The sequence below is a fragment of the Pagrus major genome, chromosome 20, assembly GCF_040436345.1.
Source record: "Pagrus major chromosome 20, Pma_NU_1.0".
NCBI classification, from domain to species: Eukaryota; Metazoa; Chordata; class Actinopteri; order Spariformes; family Sparidae; genus Pagrus; species Pagrus major.
This window is the reverse complement of record NC_133234.1, coordinates 13,760,145-13,779,437: the sequence shown is the minus strand read 5'-3', so window position 1 is coordinate 13,779,437 and position 19,293 is coordinate 13,760,145. Positions and strand designations below refer to the sequence as shown.

Below are 19,293 nucleotides of genomic sequence, written 5' to 3'. Positions count from 1 at the left end.
GTTGATTTGATTCTATTGTCTAAAATTCAGGATCTCTCTTCACATCTGTCTTATTTTTTCCCTCACAAGTCCCCCAACTTTATGGAAGTGCAAACTAAAATAGTTCCTATTAAGAGAGCAAAGGATTGGTGACTGGCACCTTCACCTAGCTTGTAAGCTAAGAGCTATTAGAAAGAAATTACAACTTTCCTGTGAAAACCCAATTTATTATTGTGAATCATTCAGAATTCAGAATCTAACTTTTTACACACAGTTATTGGTTAACATGTGAAGTTGTGATTATTTTTAGGCTTATAAATTATTCATATTTGCTCATTTGACATCAACTGCAGTTTATCATAAGCCATAAATAAATCCAACAACACCCCAAAAGTCAGTAAACAATGTGAAATTGAACTTTAGGATGAAATACAAAGTTCACGTAGCAAAAACTTGTGACGGATATAACCTGTACTTGTGATGTACATATCAGCTGTGAGATATAAGGAGACGTTTATCATCAGATAGGAATCTGTAACATTATATAAGTATTTTTTTGTATTAAAGTGTGTGTGTGTGTGTGAAATGTTATTGTAAAAAAAATCAATTATCTTTCTTGCCAGTGGCAACAGAAGCCAATTTCATATTTCCAGTACATTCATACAGTTTCCTGCCACTATATAGACCTATAAACACTTTTGTTCAACTAAATCTTTTTACAATAATGCTCCTAAAAAACAGTTTTAAATTATATAATAGCCTTAGCAATCTATTATTATCCATATTGCATTGAAAATGTACAGTAGGCAGATCATTATATAAAGAAAATGAAAATAAGATTTTTTTTTTCAGCTCTCATTACAAAGCTAGGTAAAAAGAACAGAGGAAATCCTTCATATTTTGCTTTTCCTGTCAGCTGTCAGGTTCATAAGAACAGTCAGACAGGTCCAGTCCTGAGTGCAGTACCTCATGCAACCACATGGTGGCATCAAAGGGCTGCTCAGAGTAGAGATGCAAAACTCCTGCAAAACAAAGGTCAGGGCATGAGGTAACCCAGCACTTTCCTAAATAGCATTCCTAATATATAATAAATGCTGTTGTATCATTAAATAAGAATACAGTATAGCAACATGCAATTTAATAGAAATGTGTGTTTGGAAATGAGAATTCTTACCCAAAGAGGGACCCAGTGAGCTCGTCAACAAGGCCACCTAAAACACAATACACAAAAGTTAAGAAAAGGCCAACAAATAATGGTGCGTGCACAGTATGAGTAGGAGTATTTACCTGGTGTGCAAATTGTGTCACACAGAATGGGGCAAAGGAAGCAGGATGAGCATCCCTGGAAGACAGAAAATAAAGGGGATAAAATGAGGAGGCTGTTGTCAAACTGAAATGTTGCATCAAATGTGCTTTATTTGTTGTATTTTGAACTGTGGAGATTCTTACTTCGCAGTGCTCACAGTGCTCTGACTCGTCTCCTTCTTCACACGGGCATTTGTCACACTCACTAGAGCAGTGCTGAAAGAAAGAGGGAGCATCTACAGTCACTGATGGTAAGAAAGTGAGACATCTTAATAAACATTTCAGCTTAAAAAGTTGTAAAAGTGGGTTACATATGTTATTTATATTTTTAAAAGGCAGCAAAGAATTAAGATTAAAGGATAAATTCACCCAAAAATTAACATTCAGTCATTATCTACTCAGCATCACGCCGCTGGAAAGTCAAGTGAACATTTTCTGGAGTTTTACAGCAAAACAGCATTGCAGCATGCTCCTAAACAACTGAAGTAGATGTGGACTTAAAAAAATAAACTGGCTCCTTACAGCTCGTCAGACTTAATCCATGTCTGTGAAAGCCCCAAGATACTAAATTAATTTTAGAAGAAGTCATTTAAACCCTCTTCTTCGTCAAATCAAGTGCTCGCTAACACTTTTCCTTCAGCAGCTACAGTAGAAGATTCCAGTTTTAAAATGTTGTAAATAACATCTTTTCAAATCAATTTGGGATCTGGGTGCTTCTGGACACAGGACGAGCTGTATGAAGTAATTTTATATTATGTTTTTTTACTTTTTTTTAAAACGGGTCCCCATCTGCTTCAGTTGTTTAGGAGAACACTGCAGCTCTGTTTTGCTGTGAAGCTCCAGAAATGTTTCGTGGACAACAAAACTTCACCCGACTTTGTATTGGCATGGGTTTGAGTAGATAATGACTGAATTTTCCTTTTTGGGTGAACTTGTCCTTTAAGTGAAAAATGTTCATGAGTTTGAAACACACACAGTCTTTTCATCACTGGATAAATAAATAAAATACACCATTAAAATCTTAAATTTGTACCTCACAGATGGAGCAAACACTGCACAAAGAGCCGGGGCGGAATTGCAGCATGTCGGCTGCAGACTCTTCATGTTCTGCTGCGTCGTCACTCTCAGGCTCATCTAGTCAACACAGTCAGTGACAAATTAGGCTTCTGCAGCGAGACCGATATATCAGCCTGGCCAATATTAGCTCATTGCAGACACAGCAGTACATAACAACAAATAGATGTACAGAAATGCCTAACTACATCTTTAGTTGTTATTTAGTTGTCAGAGCACTGACAAGTCAATTTTAGGCACGTTAGCAGCATGGCAATCATTCGGTCCGCGGAGCATTAATCCTAAAGACTTTGGCGATCCTTTGACTTTTCCTGTGGCGCCACCTTGAGTTTGATATTTGTGATTTAGAGAGAAATATCTCAACAACTTCTGGATTGATTGCTGTTAAACTTGGTATTCTGTGTTGCTTAGAGGATGAACTGTAATAACTTTGGCCAGAACTTAAACTTCATGGTGGGCTACAGGCCGAACACCTATTCTTGTTGTATTGTATTGTTAAGATGCAAAATGGCACAATGATCCCAAGTTCCCTTAATTGTCTGACATTGAGCAAAGAGCCACTTTACCTCAAAACATAAAAAAATATTATTATTATAGGTTGGTTTTTTTCCCACTACAAACATCTGCTGGGCCAGGCCAACACTGGACAGCCCTGATCTATCACCATCATCAAGGAACATTTATGATTGAATATCTGCATCTGACATTCTCATGAGCCTTTAGCTGTACTTTGCATTTAGTGCGAAGCTGATTGTCTAGCTAACCAGCACGGTGACCATTATAAACATGCTAAACATCAGCATGTTAGTATTATCATTGTAAGAATAGCTCATGTAGGCCTCCAGCAGCTCAAAGAGCAGCTAGCACTGCTGTAGACTGTAAAATGACCGGGTTGGTATCTTGGTCACAATTCTTTTAAAGAACATATCTAAAGAATATATATCAAGATTTATGTTTATGTTGTGTTTTAATTAAAATTATACACTTTTTCCTTCACCAGAAATCATGCAATCATATTATTTGTGTCAGGTTGTGGACAACAATTATCGAGTGATATTAAATACTAATATGCTGACATGGTAGTAGTTCAGCAGTGAGGACGAGACACTTGTCTTGTGTCAGAGCGGCCTACACTCTTCTCAATGTAAATGAGCCAGTGATCCACAAACTGTCTATTCGTCTGATTTTGGTGAGCCAGCTGTAATCCGATTTTGCAGCCTGTGGTAACTTAATTGTCAATAAATTAGGTGTTTTAACTTTGGCTCTACACTAATAGGCAGACTAATTTAAGTTTCTATGAGAAGCCTCCATTTGTGTTTTTCCTTCGTCCGAATGTTTCTCTGAACTTACAGACTTCACCAGTACCTGTGTTGGGGTCTCAAAATAGCCACGTTGGTTCAACAAAAGGCACGAGTGGTTTAGATACTGCTGTGTGCCAGCAGCCACGCAGATAAACCTAAATCTATTTTAGGACTGATATGTGTGACGGTGTTCTCACAGTCAGCCTGACAATGTCACAATGCTACTGTAGAGTTAGGAAACACTCCAAGGGCCCAAACTGATGCATAGTTCAGTGTTTTGATCACCAATAAATACTTTAAAATATATGTAAAAATCAATAAATTAAAAAAGTGAGTGTACCATCATCTTCCTCTACTTCTGTTACATTTTTTTCCTCAGAGTCAGCCTCATCAATATCCTCTTCTTCCTCCTCCTCCTCCTCCTCCTCCTCAGCATCATCAGCCTCCTCTTCCTCTTCAGAAGCCTCTTCTTCCTCCTCTGTTGCCTCCACTTCATCCTCCTCCTCATTTTCTTCTTCTGCTGCCTCCTCAGCCTCCTCCTCCTCAGCCTCCTCTTCACCATCATCATCATCATCTTCTTCTGCAGCTTTTTCTTCCTCCTCCTCCTCTTCCTCCTCCTCCTCTTCCTCCTCCTCCTCAGCAGCATCTCCCTCTTCATCTTCCTCAGCAGCTTCCTCCTCGTCTTCTTCATCTTCCTCTGCTGCTTCCTCCGCCTCTTCTTCCTCTTCTTCCTCTTCTTCCTCTTCCTCTTCATCCTCTTCCTCTGCTGTTTCGTCCTCCTCTGCTTCTTCTTCCTCAGCAGCTTCCCCCTCCTCCTCTTCGGCCTCCTCAGCAGCTTCCTCCTCCTCTGCTTCCTCTTCCTCTTCTTCCTCCTCTGCAGTCTCCTCTTCCTCCTCCTCCTCCTCCTCAGCAGCCTCCTCTTCTTCTTCCTCTGCCTCCTCTTCATCAGCCTCTGAATCATCCGATTCTTCTTCTTCATCGCCATCTTCCTCCTCTGCTACCTGTTCCTCTTCCCCACCAGCGGCATCATCAGCGGTTTCACCCTCTTCGGCCACAACCTCTTCAACAACTCTGCCATGGAGGTCTTCCTCAGCCACGTCCTGGGCACTGACTACACCAGAGAGGGGGAGCTGGGAAGGGCACAGGAGAGCCAGCAGGAGCCCCACTACCCAGCCTTTCACAGGAGCCATTTTGAAAGACAGTTGAGGACCTCTTCTGATCTACAAATCCACTCTGGATGAACGTCTCTTCCCTGTTTCTTCCACCAAAAATAAAACCAATCGATAAAACCTTTTAAATCCACAGAAAACGTAATCGAGCTTCAGGTGATTCAGAAATATTGTTCAGATCTTTGCTCCGAGCTACAGAGAGACGGGCAGAGGAAGGCCGAGTTCACAAGACTGTCAGAGCAGCGTGCCAGCCTTGTGCTGAGAACACAGAGGACACAGTGGAAACACAACTGGGTGTGTGGTGTAGTTGTGTGGCTGCATGAGTGACAGAGGCACATGTTCAGGAAGAATGCTCCTGATGCCCTTAACCCAGTGCATATGGCAGACCGGGGGGAGGTGGGCAGGCAGGATTGGAGTGCAGAAGGGTGGGGAGAAGAGAGGTCAAAGAACATATGGAGATGAGAGGGAGGGAGAAGTTCAACTACTGACACTAAATAATTCAACTGCCATTTTTACGTTCATATAAACTTTGTTGTCTTGGTGCTACATTTGTTCAGGAAAGCAAGACTTTCCATACATATAAACATATAGTAGGCACATGTGTTTGCGCTTGTATGTGTATGTTCTGTTCATGTCTGTTTATAATGAATTTAATTAAAACAAATTAACTTAAAAAACAAAATTATGTAAATTGAGGATTAAATAATAAAGTGGCACTCAGTAGAGCACATACCTCCGCCAAGACCCAATAGTCCCTTTTGTACTCAGTCATAGATACCAGTCACTGAAATACAGCAGATTTTTTTGTAATCAAGTTACATGAGCGAAAAAACAATGCGAAAATCATGCAATTTAAAAAAAGAGAAAAAAATTCCTGGATCCTTTCCTTTATCAGGATCTGCACCAAAGTTATTAGGGTCTATTCTGGTCCGAGACCCATTCTCCATCCATGTTTCATGGAGATCTGTTGAATAGTTCTTGTGTAATCCTGCTCACAAACCAACCAACAAACAGGAACAGGTGAAACAAAACTTGTTTAAAATCATTAAGAAAAAACAATAATTACTTCAGGAGGGCTGCGAAGGATGAATTAAATAGTCTCTATTCTTACTCTAGTGGGTAGAGTCAAATAAAAATCAAATTGATGTTTCTACATAAGATACATAAACAAAAACAGATGGTATTCACTAACAAACTCAAACAACTTTGACTTTTGCTGTTTATTCTAAGCCCTTGAGGTATTACGTGCACATTTGAAGGTAAACCCATCTGCGTGAAGGCCTCACTGGTGGTAAATACAATACAATATTTTACCAACAGCGCACAATACAGGGCCGAGCAAATTAAATTACCACAGGGTTAAACCAACGCTTCTCAGTCACAGTCTTAACAGTGAAGGTAATATTTGCTTGCTAATCCCAAGTCAAAGGAGAACATGTCAAGATGATGCATGGAGGGGATGTAAATAGAAGGAAATGGAGATGATGACTGTCTGCACATGTGCAAACGAGTTCATGGGCAAGTGACATTCCACAGAAACGTTTCACACGTGAAGAACACAGTGTTTTTTTATTGCAGGGGTTTGATCATGAAACCCGATGAAAGACAGAAAGGAGATTTAAATTCAGTTGCATTGCAAATTGCGTGAAGCGAGGAGTCTTTAAATCAAAACTACACAGAAACTGAGCCTTACATCTCACTTACATCTCACTTACATGGTTACATATTTGCACATGCAGCCGTCATGCAGCGACGGGGCAGCAAGGCAGAAAGTGATGACACCGCCTCTCTCAGTGTGAGCCGCTGGTGCTATTGACAGGTGGCACAGCCGGCTATTTACAGTAAAGGCTCCTTCAATAGCCCTGCTGCACTGTGTGACCTTCAATAGAGCTCCAGTGGACTGAAACTCAGCACCATGCACCTTTCACACTACCCATAACCCCTTCTCTCTACAGTATGTCCAACTAACCTGCTCCTGTGTTTTAGTCACACATTCCCTCAGTGATTCTCTCGTTAAATGTATATTTGATGTCATAACTAGTTCTTTGTACAAAGCTTACTTTACTTGGCCCCATTCACAAACATCACTGCACCCTGCTTTACCGTTTGGTGTCTCGTTTTCTCAACAGAGTGAAACTCTTGTCAAGATCACTCCATTTATCAATTCTTCCTTACAAAAAGAACAGTAACAGTAAGAACTCATTTATTTTACTTTATATAAAATGTATTGAACAGAATAAAATGTAGAACACAAATACATGATTCAACAGGTTGTTAAAAGCAACCATCTAGCCAGAAAGTTACTGAACCCTGTAACAACAATATAGTTTCAATATAATGGTAAACACCTGTATAAAAACCACTGAAACAAAATTCCAGCATTCAATTTACAGCAATAACGACATGTTAGCATCAGCAAATGAAATATAGGCTATAATGCCACATCATAAATACACAGTTTTCTTTGGTATTTGAGTAATAGTGATTGCACATTTAAAATATCAGCTTTTGTATTTACTCAATACTGTAACAAGTAGTGATGACTGCTGTTCTTTCACTTTTTCAGTTGAGAACAATTAAATCTATTTGGTAACTGAGTCCAGTGATGAACATGACCTGCAAACAGTAAGACTGGTGGGTGGGGAGCAGTCTAAGTGAAAGCACTTCATTCTTGTCTTTTACAGACCCCAAGCAAGTGAAGGCATCACAGAAGCTGAATCAGGAAGAATTGGAGGAGGGGAAAGCATCTGTGTAGAAGAAGAAGAGAAGAACGGAGAGATTAAGGTAAATAATTTGAGGCAAAAACTGAATAGTCAATCAAGCTCAGTGAGTGAAACCTGTGAAATTCCAACATGCAGACTGTTTTCCTGTTTCTGATACATGTATGATCTGATTTGGAAATACCTCTTAATGTAGGTGGAGGTCGAGGCGGTTTGAACGTGCTTCCTTGTGCCAAAGTATCCACAATCCAGCTGAGAGCATTTGAGCAATACTCCATCTGAGAAGGAGGATTAAAAGTGTGTTGACATACAATAACTCTCAGACACCTAAGGGAAGGACCAGTATTTTGGGAACACAGTGCACAGTCATTGTATATGTTGACATTTCCTGTTCTGGTACATCTCTGCAACCCTTTTGCGGGAACTTGTGGCCCTTATTAAGACTTAAGGGAACAGTTTGACATTTGGGGAAATACACCTATTTGCTTACCAGCTGAGACTTTGATGAGAAGATAGATACCACTCTCATATGTTCAAAGTCTTTGGAAAATGGATAATTTTAACCATTATGTAAGTAATGAATATGCTTGAATTCAGATTAACAGTAAGAATCAAACAAAATCAACAAAACTACTACTAGTAACTCAGGTAAACCAATATTTCAAATTTTGAAATGATATGATCCCATAGTCGAATTCATTGTTGTCTTCCAACATGTCATACCAGACACGGAGTGATCTGGAGCTAGAATGACTGACATGGGCACCAAAATGAAAAGGGTATCGTTTTATCAACGTGCTAGGCTGTGGTTTTTAAGACAACTGACTTGCTAACAAAAAATATAAAAAATGGCTTGTATACAAACTGTATGGCAACCTGTATACCATGGTGGAGTGCTTAGATTTTACTCAAAAAGCTAAGCGAACCCAGTAAATATATGGCTGCTGCACGCAGCCTGCACCTTTGTGTTCATAATTACTGTACAAACATGCGTGGTAACGATCTTCTTATCTAAGAAATCAAATAAGTGGATTTCCCAAAATGGTGACTACTCCTTTAACAAATATGTTTGATTTCCAGTACTTCAGAACATAGTGTTCCAAGCCCTGTTAAATGTCGATTGGTGACATTTATTTAACCTTGATACAGGATAGGCTGACTGAGCTCACAAGCTCTTTGACAGTTTGAGTTAAGAATGAAACAATTGGTACAGAATGAGAAACAGAGCGTAAGATCAGTCAAATGTATTAAAATAGTGCTTTAATTTGACCTCATTCTCCAGAGCCCTCAGCCTGTGGTCAAAGTCTCTGCTCTCAGTCAGATGTTTAAGCACACCATCCACCCTTAAAAAGAAGACATTCACTTCAATATGATGGAGCCAAAAAATAAATGAGTCACTGCTTCAGTGTTGTTGTAGGAAGTTGTGCTCACTTGACAGACATCCGCTTGAGCCTCTCTGAGTCGCTGCTTTTCTGGATCTTGTTCTGGGCAGTCAGGAAGTCCTCCTTCTGAATGGTTTCCCATGTCATTAGCCTGTTAGCTGCTTTCCCTTTCAACTGCAACACTAGTAGAAAAAGCCGGGTTTTTGGGTTCATCATTAATATCACTCAACTCAGCCATGATGTTTCCAAGCAGTGTACATTAGGCAGTAACCAAGACTCCTGTACAAATACTGACCAAAGTGGTGGATCTTGATAGACGGCACTTTACGAATGGTCCTCTTGATGAACAGATTGATGTGAGAGAGGATGATGAAAGGAGGAGCCAGGGAAGGACGGGAGTGGTACTGAACAATCAGGTTGTAGCGCTGGAACTTCCAGTAGATGTCGCTGTTGGCCTGCACTTCAGAGAAGGTGTGACTGGTGGAGGACAGAAAAAGAGCAGAGTGTCAGTAGCCAGACTGCTGATGAGACAGACTGATAGACGCTTCTCGTTGTTCTTTACCTAAACATGGCGATGAGCAGGTTGATGAGCAGGATGTTGGTGACCAGCAGATAAACAACCAGCAGGATTACCACCAGCCAGTTACTGTACAGAACTCTGCATGGCTCCTCACCGTTGTCAATCAATGTGATGTTGTCTGTGCACGTCATGTCCCACTTCTTCCCCACTGCGATAGACACAAAAACACAGCAAAGATTAAAACATGTCCTGGCTGCAATGGAAGTAAAAGATACATTATTCTAACACTGTTAAAAACTATTATTTTCTCAATATGCACAATGCACTGATACTGTACCATCCATCTCTTCCACAGGGATCTGTCCGAAGATGTGCAGGTACGGCCTGTAGAAAACCCGCCGGAAGATGCGATCCAGGCGAGGGTCATAGGAGTAAAGCAAAGCTTGGTTGGCTACTCCGTATGCCATGAGCCACACCCCCAGGAAGAAGAGGAAGAAGAAGACATCCTTCATCTGAACAGGAGATAATAGTTGTCTTTCAGTCATTATAAGCTCTAACATTGATATAATGTCAATTGATGTTAATATTTCTCACCATCTTGCCAACAATGATGATTTTTGGTCCCAGCTGTTTGTGAATGGCAAATATGTGAATGAGACGAAGGGTGAAGACCATGTAGTCCACACACAGGATCTCCCGGCCAAATCCATACGACCACTTGAACATCCTGAGACACAGAGTGGAAGAAATACACTGAGGTAACAGCACCACCCAGTGGCCTGTGTGACTAAAACTGCAATCCATTCTCTGACAGTTACTGTAATCTACGGAAGCCTTAAAGGGCCATGCATTCATAAATTTTATTTCCTCCGTTTTCCCGTGATAACAAGTTAATTTCATTTGTTTTCTCGAGATCTGGAGTTATTATCTCGAAATAACAACTGACGTTTTCCCGAGATAACGGGATAATTTTCTCGAGATAACGAAATTTTGGTTTCCCGAGATAACGATATAATTAATTCGAGATCTTGAGAAAACAAAACGATAGTGTAGTATATTAAATCATTGCAGGAAACATCATTCAGTGTAGCAATGTCAGAGGAGCAGGAGCATATCGATCACCGCGTCACATATCTTTTCAATCAAGGCCTGACACAGGCTGAAATAGCATTATGCCTTGTTATTACAGATAATATACACATTAGTGTGCGTAATCTAAAAAGACAGCAAGGCTTCAGCTATATCGGCGGCGCAATCTAAGTGAGCCTGATGTCCTCGTTAATGTTACGAGGTCCCGGGCGTCTCCATAATCTCAGGCCTATCATATCACAGTCATTATCTCGAGATCTCGAGAAAATTATCCCGTTATCTCGGGAAAACGGCAGTTGTTATTTCGAGATAATAACTCGAGATCTCGAGAAAACAAATGAAATTAACTCGTTACATTACATACATACATACATACATACATTTTATTTCCTCAGTTTTCCTGTGATAACGAGTTAATTTCATTTGTTTTCTCGAGATCTCGAGTTATTATCTCGAAATAACAACTGCCGTTTTCCCGAGATAACGGGATAATTTTCTCGAGATCTCGAGATTACGAAACTTTGTTTTCCCGAGATAATGATATAATTAATTCGAGATCTTGAGAAAACAAAACGATAGTGTAGTATATTAAATCATTGCAGGAAACATAATTCAGTGTAGCAATGTCAGAGGAGCAGGAGCATATCGATCACCGCGTCACATATCTTTTCAATCAAGGCCTGACACAGGCTGAAATAGCATTATGCCTTGCTATTACAGATAATATACACATTAGTGTGTGTAATCTAAAAAGACAGCAAGGCTTCAGCTATATCGGCGGCGCAATCTAAGTGAGCCTGATGTCATCGTTAACGTTACGAGGTCCCAGGCGTCTCCATAATCTCAGGCCTATCATTTCACAGTCATTATCTCGAGATCTCGAGAAAATTATCCCGTTATCTCGGGAAAACGGCAGTTGTTATTTCGAGATAATAACTCGAGATCTCAAGAAAACAAATGTAATTAACTTGTTACATTAACATACATACATACATTTTATTTCCTCCGTTTTCCCGTGATAACGAGTTAATTTCATTTGTTTTCTCGAGATCTCGAGTTATTATCTCGAAATAACAACTGCCGTTTTCCCGAGATAACGGGATAATTTTCTCGAGATCTCGAGATAACGAAACTTTGTTTTCCCGAGATAACGATATAATTAATTCGAGATCTTGAGAAAACAAAACAATAGTGTAGTATATTAAGTCATTGCAGGAAACATCATTCAGCGTAGCAATGTCAGAGGAGCAGGAGCATATCGATCACTGCGTCACATATCTTCTCAATCAAGGCCTGATACAGGCTGAAATAGCATTATGCCTTGCTATTACAGATAATATACACATTAGTGTGCGTAATCTAAAAAGACAGTTAGCAAGGCTTCAGCTATATCGGCAGCGCAATCTAAGTGAGCCTGATGTCCTCGTTAATGTTACGAGGTCCCGGGCGTCTCCATAATCTCAGGCCTATCATATCACAGTCATTATCTCGAGATCTCGAGAAAATTATCCCGTTATCTCGGGAAAACGGCAGTTGTTATTTCGAGATAATAACTCGAGATCTCGAGAAAACAAATGAAATTAACTCGTTACATTACATACATACATACATACATTTTATTTCCTCCGTTTTCCCGTGATAACGAGTTAATTTCATTTGTTTTCTCGAGATCTCGAGTTATTATCTCGAAATAACAACTGCCGTTTTCCCGAGATAACGGGATAATTAATTCGAAAACGGAGGAAATAAAATGTATGAATGCATGGCCCTTTAGGGCTTCCGTAGTAATCAACTCGAACTACGAGAAACTTAAAATTAAATTCAGTTGAACAATGCATATGTTCCCCGTGTTCTGATTACAAGGTGGCAACACACTGCTCTGTTTTAAGGCGTCAAGAGCAGAAGCCATAGACTATCATTACACAGTGGCCATTTTCCTCTGACATCATGCTCAAGGTGGGAAGCTTATGTGGTACTGCTGTGTTCCAGGTTGCAAGCTGTACAAAAGTAGGGCATGTAACAAATCATGATCATTTATTTGAAAACCCTCACTGACCATTAGACAGCAGCTAATGTTAGCATTCAACCACTTCCTTACTAACATTACCTGTTGATAGTGTAACATGATACAATAGGAAATGTGTCAATTCTGAAATAATAGCGGCCATCTTAGCAAAGAAATGGTTGAAAGCCAAGGATAGCTGCTGTCCAGCTAAAATCTAGCCAACTAGCTACCATTACAGTACCATTCCAAGATTTCGGCTGACATTTCAGAATCAATTTACACGTTTCCTGTCGTATCATGTAACACAGGAGTTGTGGTTGAGTGCTATCATTAGTTGCTGTTCAATGGTAAAGGGTTACCAAATATGTTGTTTTACCAGGAAATATGGCCTGATGTCCAAACTTTCTCTATTCATAAATGGGAAATTGAATTTAATACATTTTGCAATATTAAAACCTCAATATTTGGCCTGATCCATGTGTAAATTATACAACAGATGGTTCCTGTCATCAGTACCTGCAGATCAGTCCTATGATGAACAGAATGATGGCAATGAGGTCGCACTTGTTCCAAACATCTTGAATGTACACTCTGAGCCTCTGACGCCAGTTCATCGTCCCCAAAAAGAACGTCTTGAGGAAGAAAACGTCAGTCAATTTAGTAGATCCATAATTTAAACACAGCTATAAATGTAAGAAAACAAATTAATCATACCAAATAAACATAGCCAAATACTGCAAAGAAAAAAAACACTTATAAATGATAAATGACAAGATGTCTCTCCACACTCACCTCCCTGATCTCCTCACACACAATGGTGAATACCCAGAAGTACATCACATACTCAGTGATGGCTGGACCCTCGGGCGGGTGGGGCTTGAAGTCCACCAAGAGCACATAGGCAAACAGCAGGAGGAAGAGGAAGTACATGAGGACGTTCCCCAAAAATGAGGTGACAGGTGCAAACCAGAACTGCCGCCATCTTGACACTATGAACGGACGCTTTGGCGGTCTGCGAGATTGGGGTATGCCTGTAAGGAAAGTTAGTGGGCGTGGATTAGTAGCTGCTGAATATGATTATTTATGAAAGCAGGTGTTGTGTTTAAAGAGGACTTACCTTTGATGGTCGCTGTCCTGGGACTGTTAAAGCCTTGTGCATCCTCTTCACTGTCACAACAATGAGACACTTTTAATGAACAAACATGCTGTAAAAAAAACGACATTCATTCTACAATAAATCAGGACAGAGTGAAGAGTTTTACATGTGTTTGATGTCTGAGAAAGAGAAGACGGTGTGGCCATAAAGGCTGTCGCTGTCCCTGCCTGGTGCGTCCTCGTTGGGCTTCCCCTCCTCCTCTTGCTGATGGTCCTCTTGTTTCCTGTGAGATGGAGATCAGCGCTGAACTCTGAATCTCCTGAATCTCCTGAATGCTTTTGGCAAAGAAATGCCAAACATAAGGGTTTTACCTGAAGGAGATGAGGTTGGTATAGCAGAGGACGGGGCAGAAGAAGGTGAGCAGGAGCTTCCACACCTCCGTGTTTCTCTCCATGTCACCCCACCAGATCTGGGACAACAGAGACTGGAGGAGGAGAGAAAATTAATACTTCATTATGTCCAAGTGCTGTTATTTATTCATTTATTTTCTGAGATAGCAAAGGATTAATGCTTTGGCCTGAACATCTTGGCAAGCATGCTCAAAATACAATTCAAAAAGGACTGTGGGTAATTAGAACTGGTTAAACAGCCACATTGAAGTCAGTGACTTGGTTCTGGTGTGGTCTTTATAATGTCAGTTATAGTGACACACCTGTACTCCATCATGGCTGAAGAACAGTCGTGCGTCAGCGCCCATGCCCATCTGCAGGCAGGTGGTGCCACCCCAAACTGGAGATTTCCTGATCAGCAGCGTGAAAGAGCGACTCTCGTTGCTCTGATAGCAGGAGCTGAAGACGTCTGTGAAGAGGGAAAAAGAGACACTAGCTTGAAAACACTAGCTTGAAAATCATCTTAATAAGCATATAATAAATAAGCATGCATTTATACCCTTTTTTCATCCAAAATCTTTGCTGTAGCTGCTGACATGGGAGTGTAAATATCTTTTTGAATCAATCTGGGATCTCAGGGCTTCCAGAATCTAAACGTATGCCAAACACACTGTATGGAGCCAGTTCATGTTTGTTTTCTGTTGTTTTTTTTTTGTTTTAAAACAAGTCCCCATCCACTTCAGTAGTTTAGAAGAATGCTGCAGCCCTGTTTTGCTGTGAAGCTCCATATACGTTTTGTGAAATACAAAGCTTCATCTAACCTTTGGGTGAACTTATGCTTTAAAAGACGGGCTAAATAAGACTAAGTACAACAATTAGGATGTGAAATCTAATGTCTGATCAGAATTTTTTTTATTAGTTAATGTTGAATTTATCATTAGTGGATGATGTATCCATGGTCTCACCATGTGCCACGTTCTCAAACCTCTGAGCCAACTCCTTCATGGACAGTTTGGTCTCAGTCTCAACCTCCAGCTTGGACAGTTCCCTCAGTATCTTGCAGCCACTCAGAGCACTCAGCACCGACTCTCCTGCCTGCAAGAGACAGCAAGGGAAGTCAGGCCATACAAACTCTGTTAAATTGGGTGCTAATACAGTATTTTGCTGTGAAGCTAGAGGTCTACAGCAGACACAGCTCTGAGCCTGATTGCACTAAGAGATGTGATTATTTCAAACAAGTTTCTGCTTCAGAAGATTTACCATCTCCCAGAAGAAAGTGGCCATCTCACTGCGGTTCTGAAGGACGGCCCAGATGAAGAGAGAAGCCCAGGGGAAGAGGCAGCGTTGTCTCCGATACAAGCAGTCACCACGCAGCAGCTTACTGGCACGCTGGGGTGGATGAGAAGATAGGAAGGGGATATTAGATTCCCTCTTGTCTTCGAAAGCCAGAAGTTCATAAGTTAATATGTCTACACATTCAGAAAAAATTACCTTCAGAGCTCTCCTCTTTGATGAGATCAGCTCTAAGCCCAAAGCATTGTAGTAAAATGGCTGGCAGACATCACCCATTAACAGCTCCAGGACTCCTGCAACCTGAGTGAAAAAGGAGGTAGAGTAAGAAACAAAGAAAGAATCCAAGTTTTTTTCTCATTGTTTTTTATTGAGAGGCAAAAACCGACCTCAAAAAGTGTGATCTCCGTCACCGGGCCACTATGCATGTTCTCTGCTGCCACTTTGGAAGGCGAGGCCTGCATGTTTGATGATGTGGGCACAGTGGTTACAGTTCCTAGTCGCTCCACCAGACGGCGCTGAAGTAGCTGGAAAAGCACCGTCCCATCAGCCACCGAGCGGTACAGGCTCTCCAGCCTGCCGTAAGTCAGGTAGTCCAGGATGTTGAGGCCGTTCTCAGTGAAAAGACGCACGAACTGAGGCTTGTCATTGACCAGGGCGTCTGTCATGGAGTCTTCCAGGTCGTCATACTGTTTGATTGGAGGGAGGTTTCAATTTTAATGGATCTACTTTGCCATGGTAATATTTCTCTGAATGTAACATAAATCATGTGATGTCTTTTTCTTCTCACCCTCCACTGGATGTCTCCATTGAAGAGTTCACTCTTAGCAATGTCAACCCTGTTCCACGTCACCGCCAGCTTTAGCTCCTCATTGTAAGGGCTGGCATCAACTGACGCACGCTGCTTACTAGCTGGAAAACACAGAATCACACCAAAAAAAACATCATCAAAGTAACATAACTTGTTGCCACGTAAAATGTTTAATTTCCATGATTTTAATACAGTTGCATGTACCTCCCACTAACGCTTTGAGCAGGACTGTGTCAAATTCATTTGGGCCCTCCTGCTCTCCGTGGTAGATTGTAATGAAGCCTCTGTTCTGGTAGATGCTCAGAGCCTGGAGACAAAGAACAAGGAGGCAGAAGTTAAGAAAAACAGGAATTTTTAATATATGAGCAAAATACTGAGAAAGAATGTAAAGAGCAGACAAAAAGTGAAGCTTTGGGGACAAAGGGTGTCGTCAAATTTATGATATTATTAAGTGCAAAGCCTCTTCATGCTGAGTGAGCAAGATATCCAGCGTTTAAAGATTTTATCAGGGCCTTTGAAGTTCAGCACCAACAGTGCTAATTGACCAGCAAGTAGACAAGAATAAGATAAGAAGTGTGTATCCAATCACTCCCTTGTTCAACAACACAACAAGTTAAAGATTTGGCACTGATACATCACTGATTGACTCACTGGAATAGTGATAAAATCAAGGTCAATGAGCAGCCACTTTCTTTCAAGAAAGCTTGTGGTGTTGATTATGTTACAGCCACACAAATCAAACTCAAACACGTAATCTTTAAAGCTGCATCTGTAATAAGGGTGTGTTGGGAGTGCAGAGAGAGAGCTCAGTGAGGAAACTGAATGTTTTTCTACATTGCATTCTGGGAATTTTCCAAAAAAGCATGTGATCATGACAAACAGACGTCCTCAGGACATTTGAAAGATCAGTATTTGGGGCTCATCAAGTAGAGCTGCAATAATTTGTCAATTAATCGATTAGTTGATTAAAAGAAAATTAGTTGCCTAATATTTAGGTAAGTAATTTTAGTCATTTTTCAAGCAACATTTGCTGGTTCCAGCTTCTTAGACATCTTATTGATAACATTTTTATGTAGACAAATGTTTTTTTAAAAAATAAGACATCAACAGAGCTTGTAGAAAGGTGCTGCATAAAAGTATTTCCTTAAAAACATTATTATGATTGTGAATTAATAATTTTAAAGATTTTGTCAGGTCCAAAATGATTGTTTTGTTTATCTCTCCAACAATATAATGCTGTTGGTGTCACATGGTATCTGTGTTTTGTGATCAACAGTCTTAGTAGTTACCAGTTTGGAGAAAAAAGATAAAAATGGCTGAGATGCTGGCTGCATACTATACTGCCCTAACGTTAGCTAGCTAGCGTCAGCAACATTTTTGTTAGATAGTGTTAGCAAAGTAATTGCTAGCTAGCGTTAGCAACACGTGACTACGTTCAACAACCTGGCAACCACTTGAGGGCAGGTGATTCGAGCAACAGCGCCGTTGTGACATGAATGCAATGGTAAGGGGAAACGGAAGACACATTAAGTGGCTGAATGTTTCAAATGTTTTAATATTTAATTTAAATTCAATTTAAGAATTTGCTGCTTTTCTTTGTCATTTATGATTGTACATTGATCTTTGGGTATTGGACTGTTGGTTGGAAAAACAATCTGAAGACGTCACTTTGGGCTCGAAGAAACTGTGATGAGCAGCTTTCGCAATTTTCTTACATTTTATAAACTAAATAATTAATGAAAATAACCATCAAGGCATTTTGTAAATTGGTCATTATTGACTACATACAATACAGCCAATTCTTTCTCGGTGTTTTGCGTTACTATTCTGGCAAATGGAAACTGAAACTGACTTCCAAAGTCAGTTGTGGAGCAGCAAGAATAACTAAAAGACAGCCAGCAGTTTCAGGAATCTGGGTCAAACTGAGACAGGAAGTAGCTTGAGAAGTCCACAGGGCCAGAATAGATTGATGTTCTTAACATGCAATTGTTGTATGACATACAACATACATAGCAACATACTGTTCATCTTGCTGTTCTGAGCTTTAGCAGCAGCTGGGCTAAGATTGTAAGCTTGCCCTGAGGGTTATGATAGAAGAAAGACAATGGGGTCGTTAAAAATTAAAGAGTTTGTTCATAAATGTGCTGTAAAGGTATTGGAAGGCTGCCCGTTATGTTATGAAACATCCTGTGTGAGTAAAACTGACCTTTGAGCATTAAAAGAAAGGTCAAGGGGCCACAAAGAATAACATTTGAAAACTTCTAAGATCATGAATATAAATGTTAGATAGCTGAATGTACAGCTTCTTCCTGTTCTGCATGTCAACACCCACATGACCTCATAAACCTCTTTGTCCACAGCACTTACCGGTTCAACTAGTTTATCCAACTCTGTTTCAGAAGGGAAGTGCTTCTTAAGCCGTTCTGCCACTCTGTCTTTCAGATCCACGCTGGGGCCTGCCTCGCCATCTCCCTCGCCAGAGGACTGTGTAGCCGGGGCCAAGGACAGGTTCTCCAAGAGATCGCTCAAGAAGTCAGCAAGGCCTCCTGAGCCGGCCAGCACCAGCCAGGGCATGGAGGTTTTCAGAGAGAGATCAACTCTCTGACAGGAAAAAGGAAAAGAAAGAGGGGTTTCTTTATGGAGTACAATCAGAGAGTACATTTTAATATTAAAACTAATAATGTCTTTGTGACTATACCTCCAGCATGCTCGCCTCCCCTGACACCAGCATACAAAGGACAGGGATGTCAATGCTGCCACTGCCTACAAAAGCACAAGCATTTTCACCTTTAGTGCACTGGGAGGTTATTTGTTAGTACAGACTTCACTTTAATGCCGACATGATCAATCAAACTAAGTGTGTAGAGACACCACAAACACAGACAGAGTAGCTGTTACAATTTTGGACAGTTCCCTGCTTGATGTTACATGTTGAGGAGCCGCTGTGTCTCAAATTCTTGCAGGGGCACGCAATGGCTTTCATCCAGTGGATACCAGAGGATTATCTTATCATCTCTTGCATCAGTAAAAGTTCACCACAGGAGGGCCAAATCAAGGTTGAACATGTAGCATTGAGCTAACACAAATAACTCAATTCTTGTGATATACACAGGAGGACCAGCGTCTTCCAGGTCTTCTATTCTGATTCTACACTCAATAAAAA

At 40.6% G+C, this 19,293-nt stretch overlaps 2 protein-coding genes across 2 annotated transcripts in view; both read right to left on the bottom strand.

The window, feature by feature from the left end:
• Nucleotides 1–948: 948 nt before the first annotated feature.
• Nucleotides 949–4,849, bottom strand: LOC141016109 (uncharacterized). The gene is made up of 6 exons (XM_073490373.1): nucleotides 4,025–4,849; nucleotides 2,318–2,380; nucleotides 1,429–1,500; nucleotides 1,267–1,321; nucleotides 1,154–1,190; nucleotides 949–1,001 (listed from the first exon to the last, which is right to left on the bottom strand). Exons 1-6 carry the CDS (start codon nucleotides 4,847–4,849, stop codon nucleotides 980–982), a joined length of 1,074 nt encoding a protein of 357 aa, XP_073346474.1. The 3' UTR covers nucleotides 949–979.
• A 1,529-nt stretch (nucleotides 4,850–6,378) lies between these two features.
• Nucleotides 6,379–19,293, bottom strand: part of LOC141016106 (transient receptor potential cation channel subfamily M member 4-like) — an 18,707-nt gene continuing 5,792 nt past the window's right edge. Inside the window, exons 7-28 of the mRNA XM_073490367.1 lie at nucleotides 18,829–18,893; nucleotides 18,498–18,731; nucleotides 16,335–16,437; nucleotides 16,110–16,231; nucleotides 15,709–16,008; nucleotides 15,521–15,622; nucleotides 15,290–15,418; nucleotides 14,995–15,124; nucleotides 14,353–14,498; nucleotides 14,012–14,124; nucleotides 13,807–13,923; nucleotides 13,662–13,711; nucleotides 13,337–13,575; nucleotides 13,061–13,176; nucleotides 10,045–10,177; nucleotides 9,788–9,962; nucleotides 9,493–9,658; nucleotides 9,226–9,407; nucleotides 8,980–9,112; nucleotides 8,819–8,891; nucleotides 7,733–7,826; nucleotides 6,379–7,575 (exon numbers count right to left, since the gene is read on the bottom strand). Coding sequence (XP_073346468.1) covers nucleotides 7,547–7,575; nucleotides 7,733–7,826; nucleotides 8,819–8,891; nucleotides 8,980–9,112; nucleotides 9,226–9,407; nucleotides 9,493–9,658; nucleotides 9,788–9,962; nucleotides 10,045–10,177; nucleotides 13,061–13,176; nucleotides 13,337–13,575; nucleotides 13,662–13,711; nucleotides 13,807–13,923; nucleotides 14,012–14,124; nucleotides 14,353–14,498; nucleotides 14,995–15,124; nucleotides 15,290–15,418; nucleotides 15,521–15,622; nucleotides 15,709–16,008; nucleotides 16,110–16,231; nucleotides 16,335–16,437; nucleotides 18,498–18,731; nucleotides 18,829–18,893 — 2,951 coding nt within the window. The 3' untranslated portion in view covers nucleotides 6,379–7,546. The remainder of the gene's footprint in view (nucleotides 7,576–7,732; nucleotides 7,827–8,818; nucleotides 8,892–8,979; nucleotides 9,113–9,225; nucleotides 9,408–9,492; nucleotides 9,659–9,787; nucleotides 9,963–10,044; nucleotides 10,178–13,060; nucleotides 13,177–13,336; nucleotides 13,576–13,661; nucleotides 13,712–13,806; nucleotides 13,924–14,011; nucleotides 14,125–14,352; nucleotides 14,499–14,994; nucleotides 15,125–15,289; nucleotides 15,419–15,520; nucleotides 15,623–15,708; nucleotides 16,009–16,109; nucleotides 16,232–16,334; nucleotides 16,438–18,497; nucleotides 18,732–18,828; nucleotides 18,894–19,293) is intronic.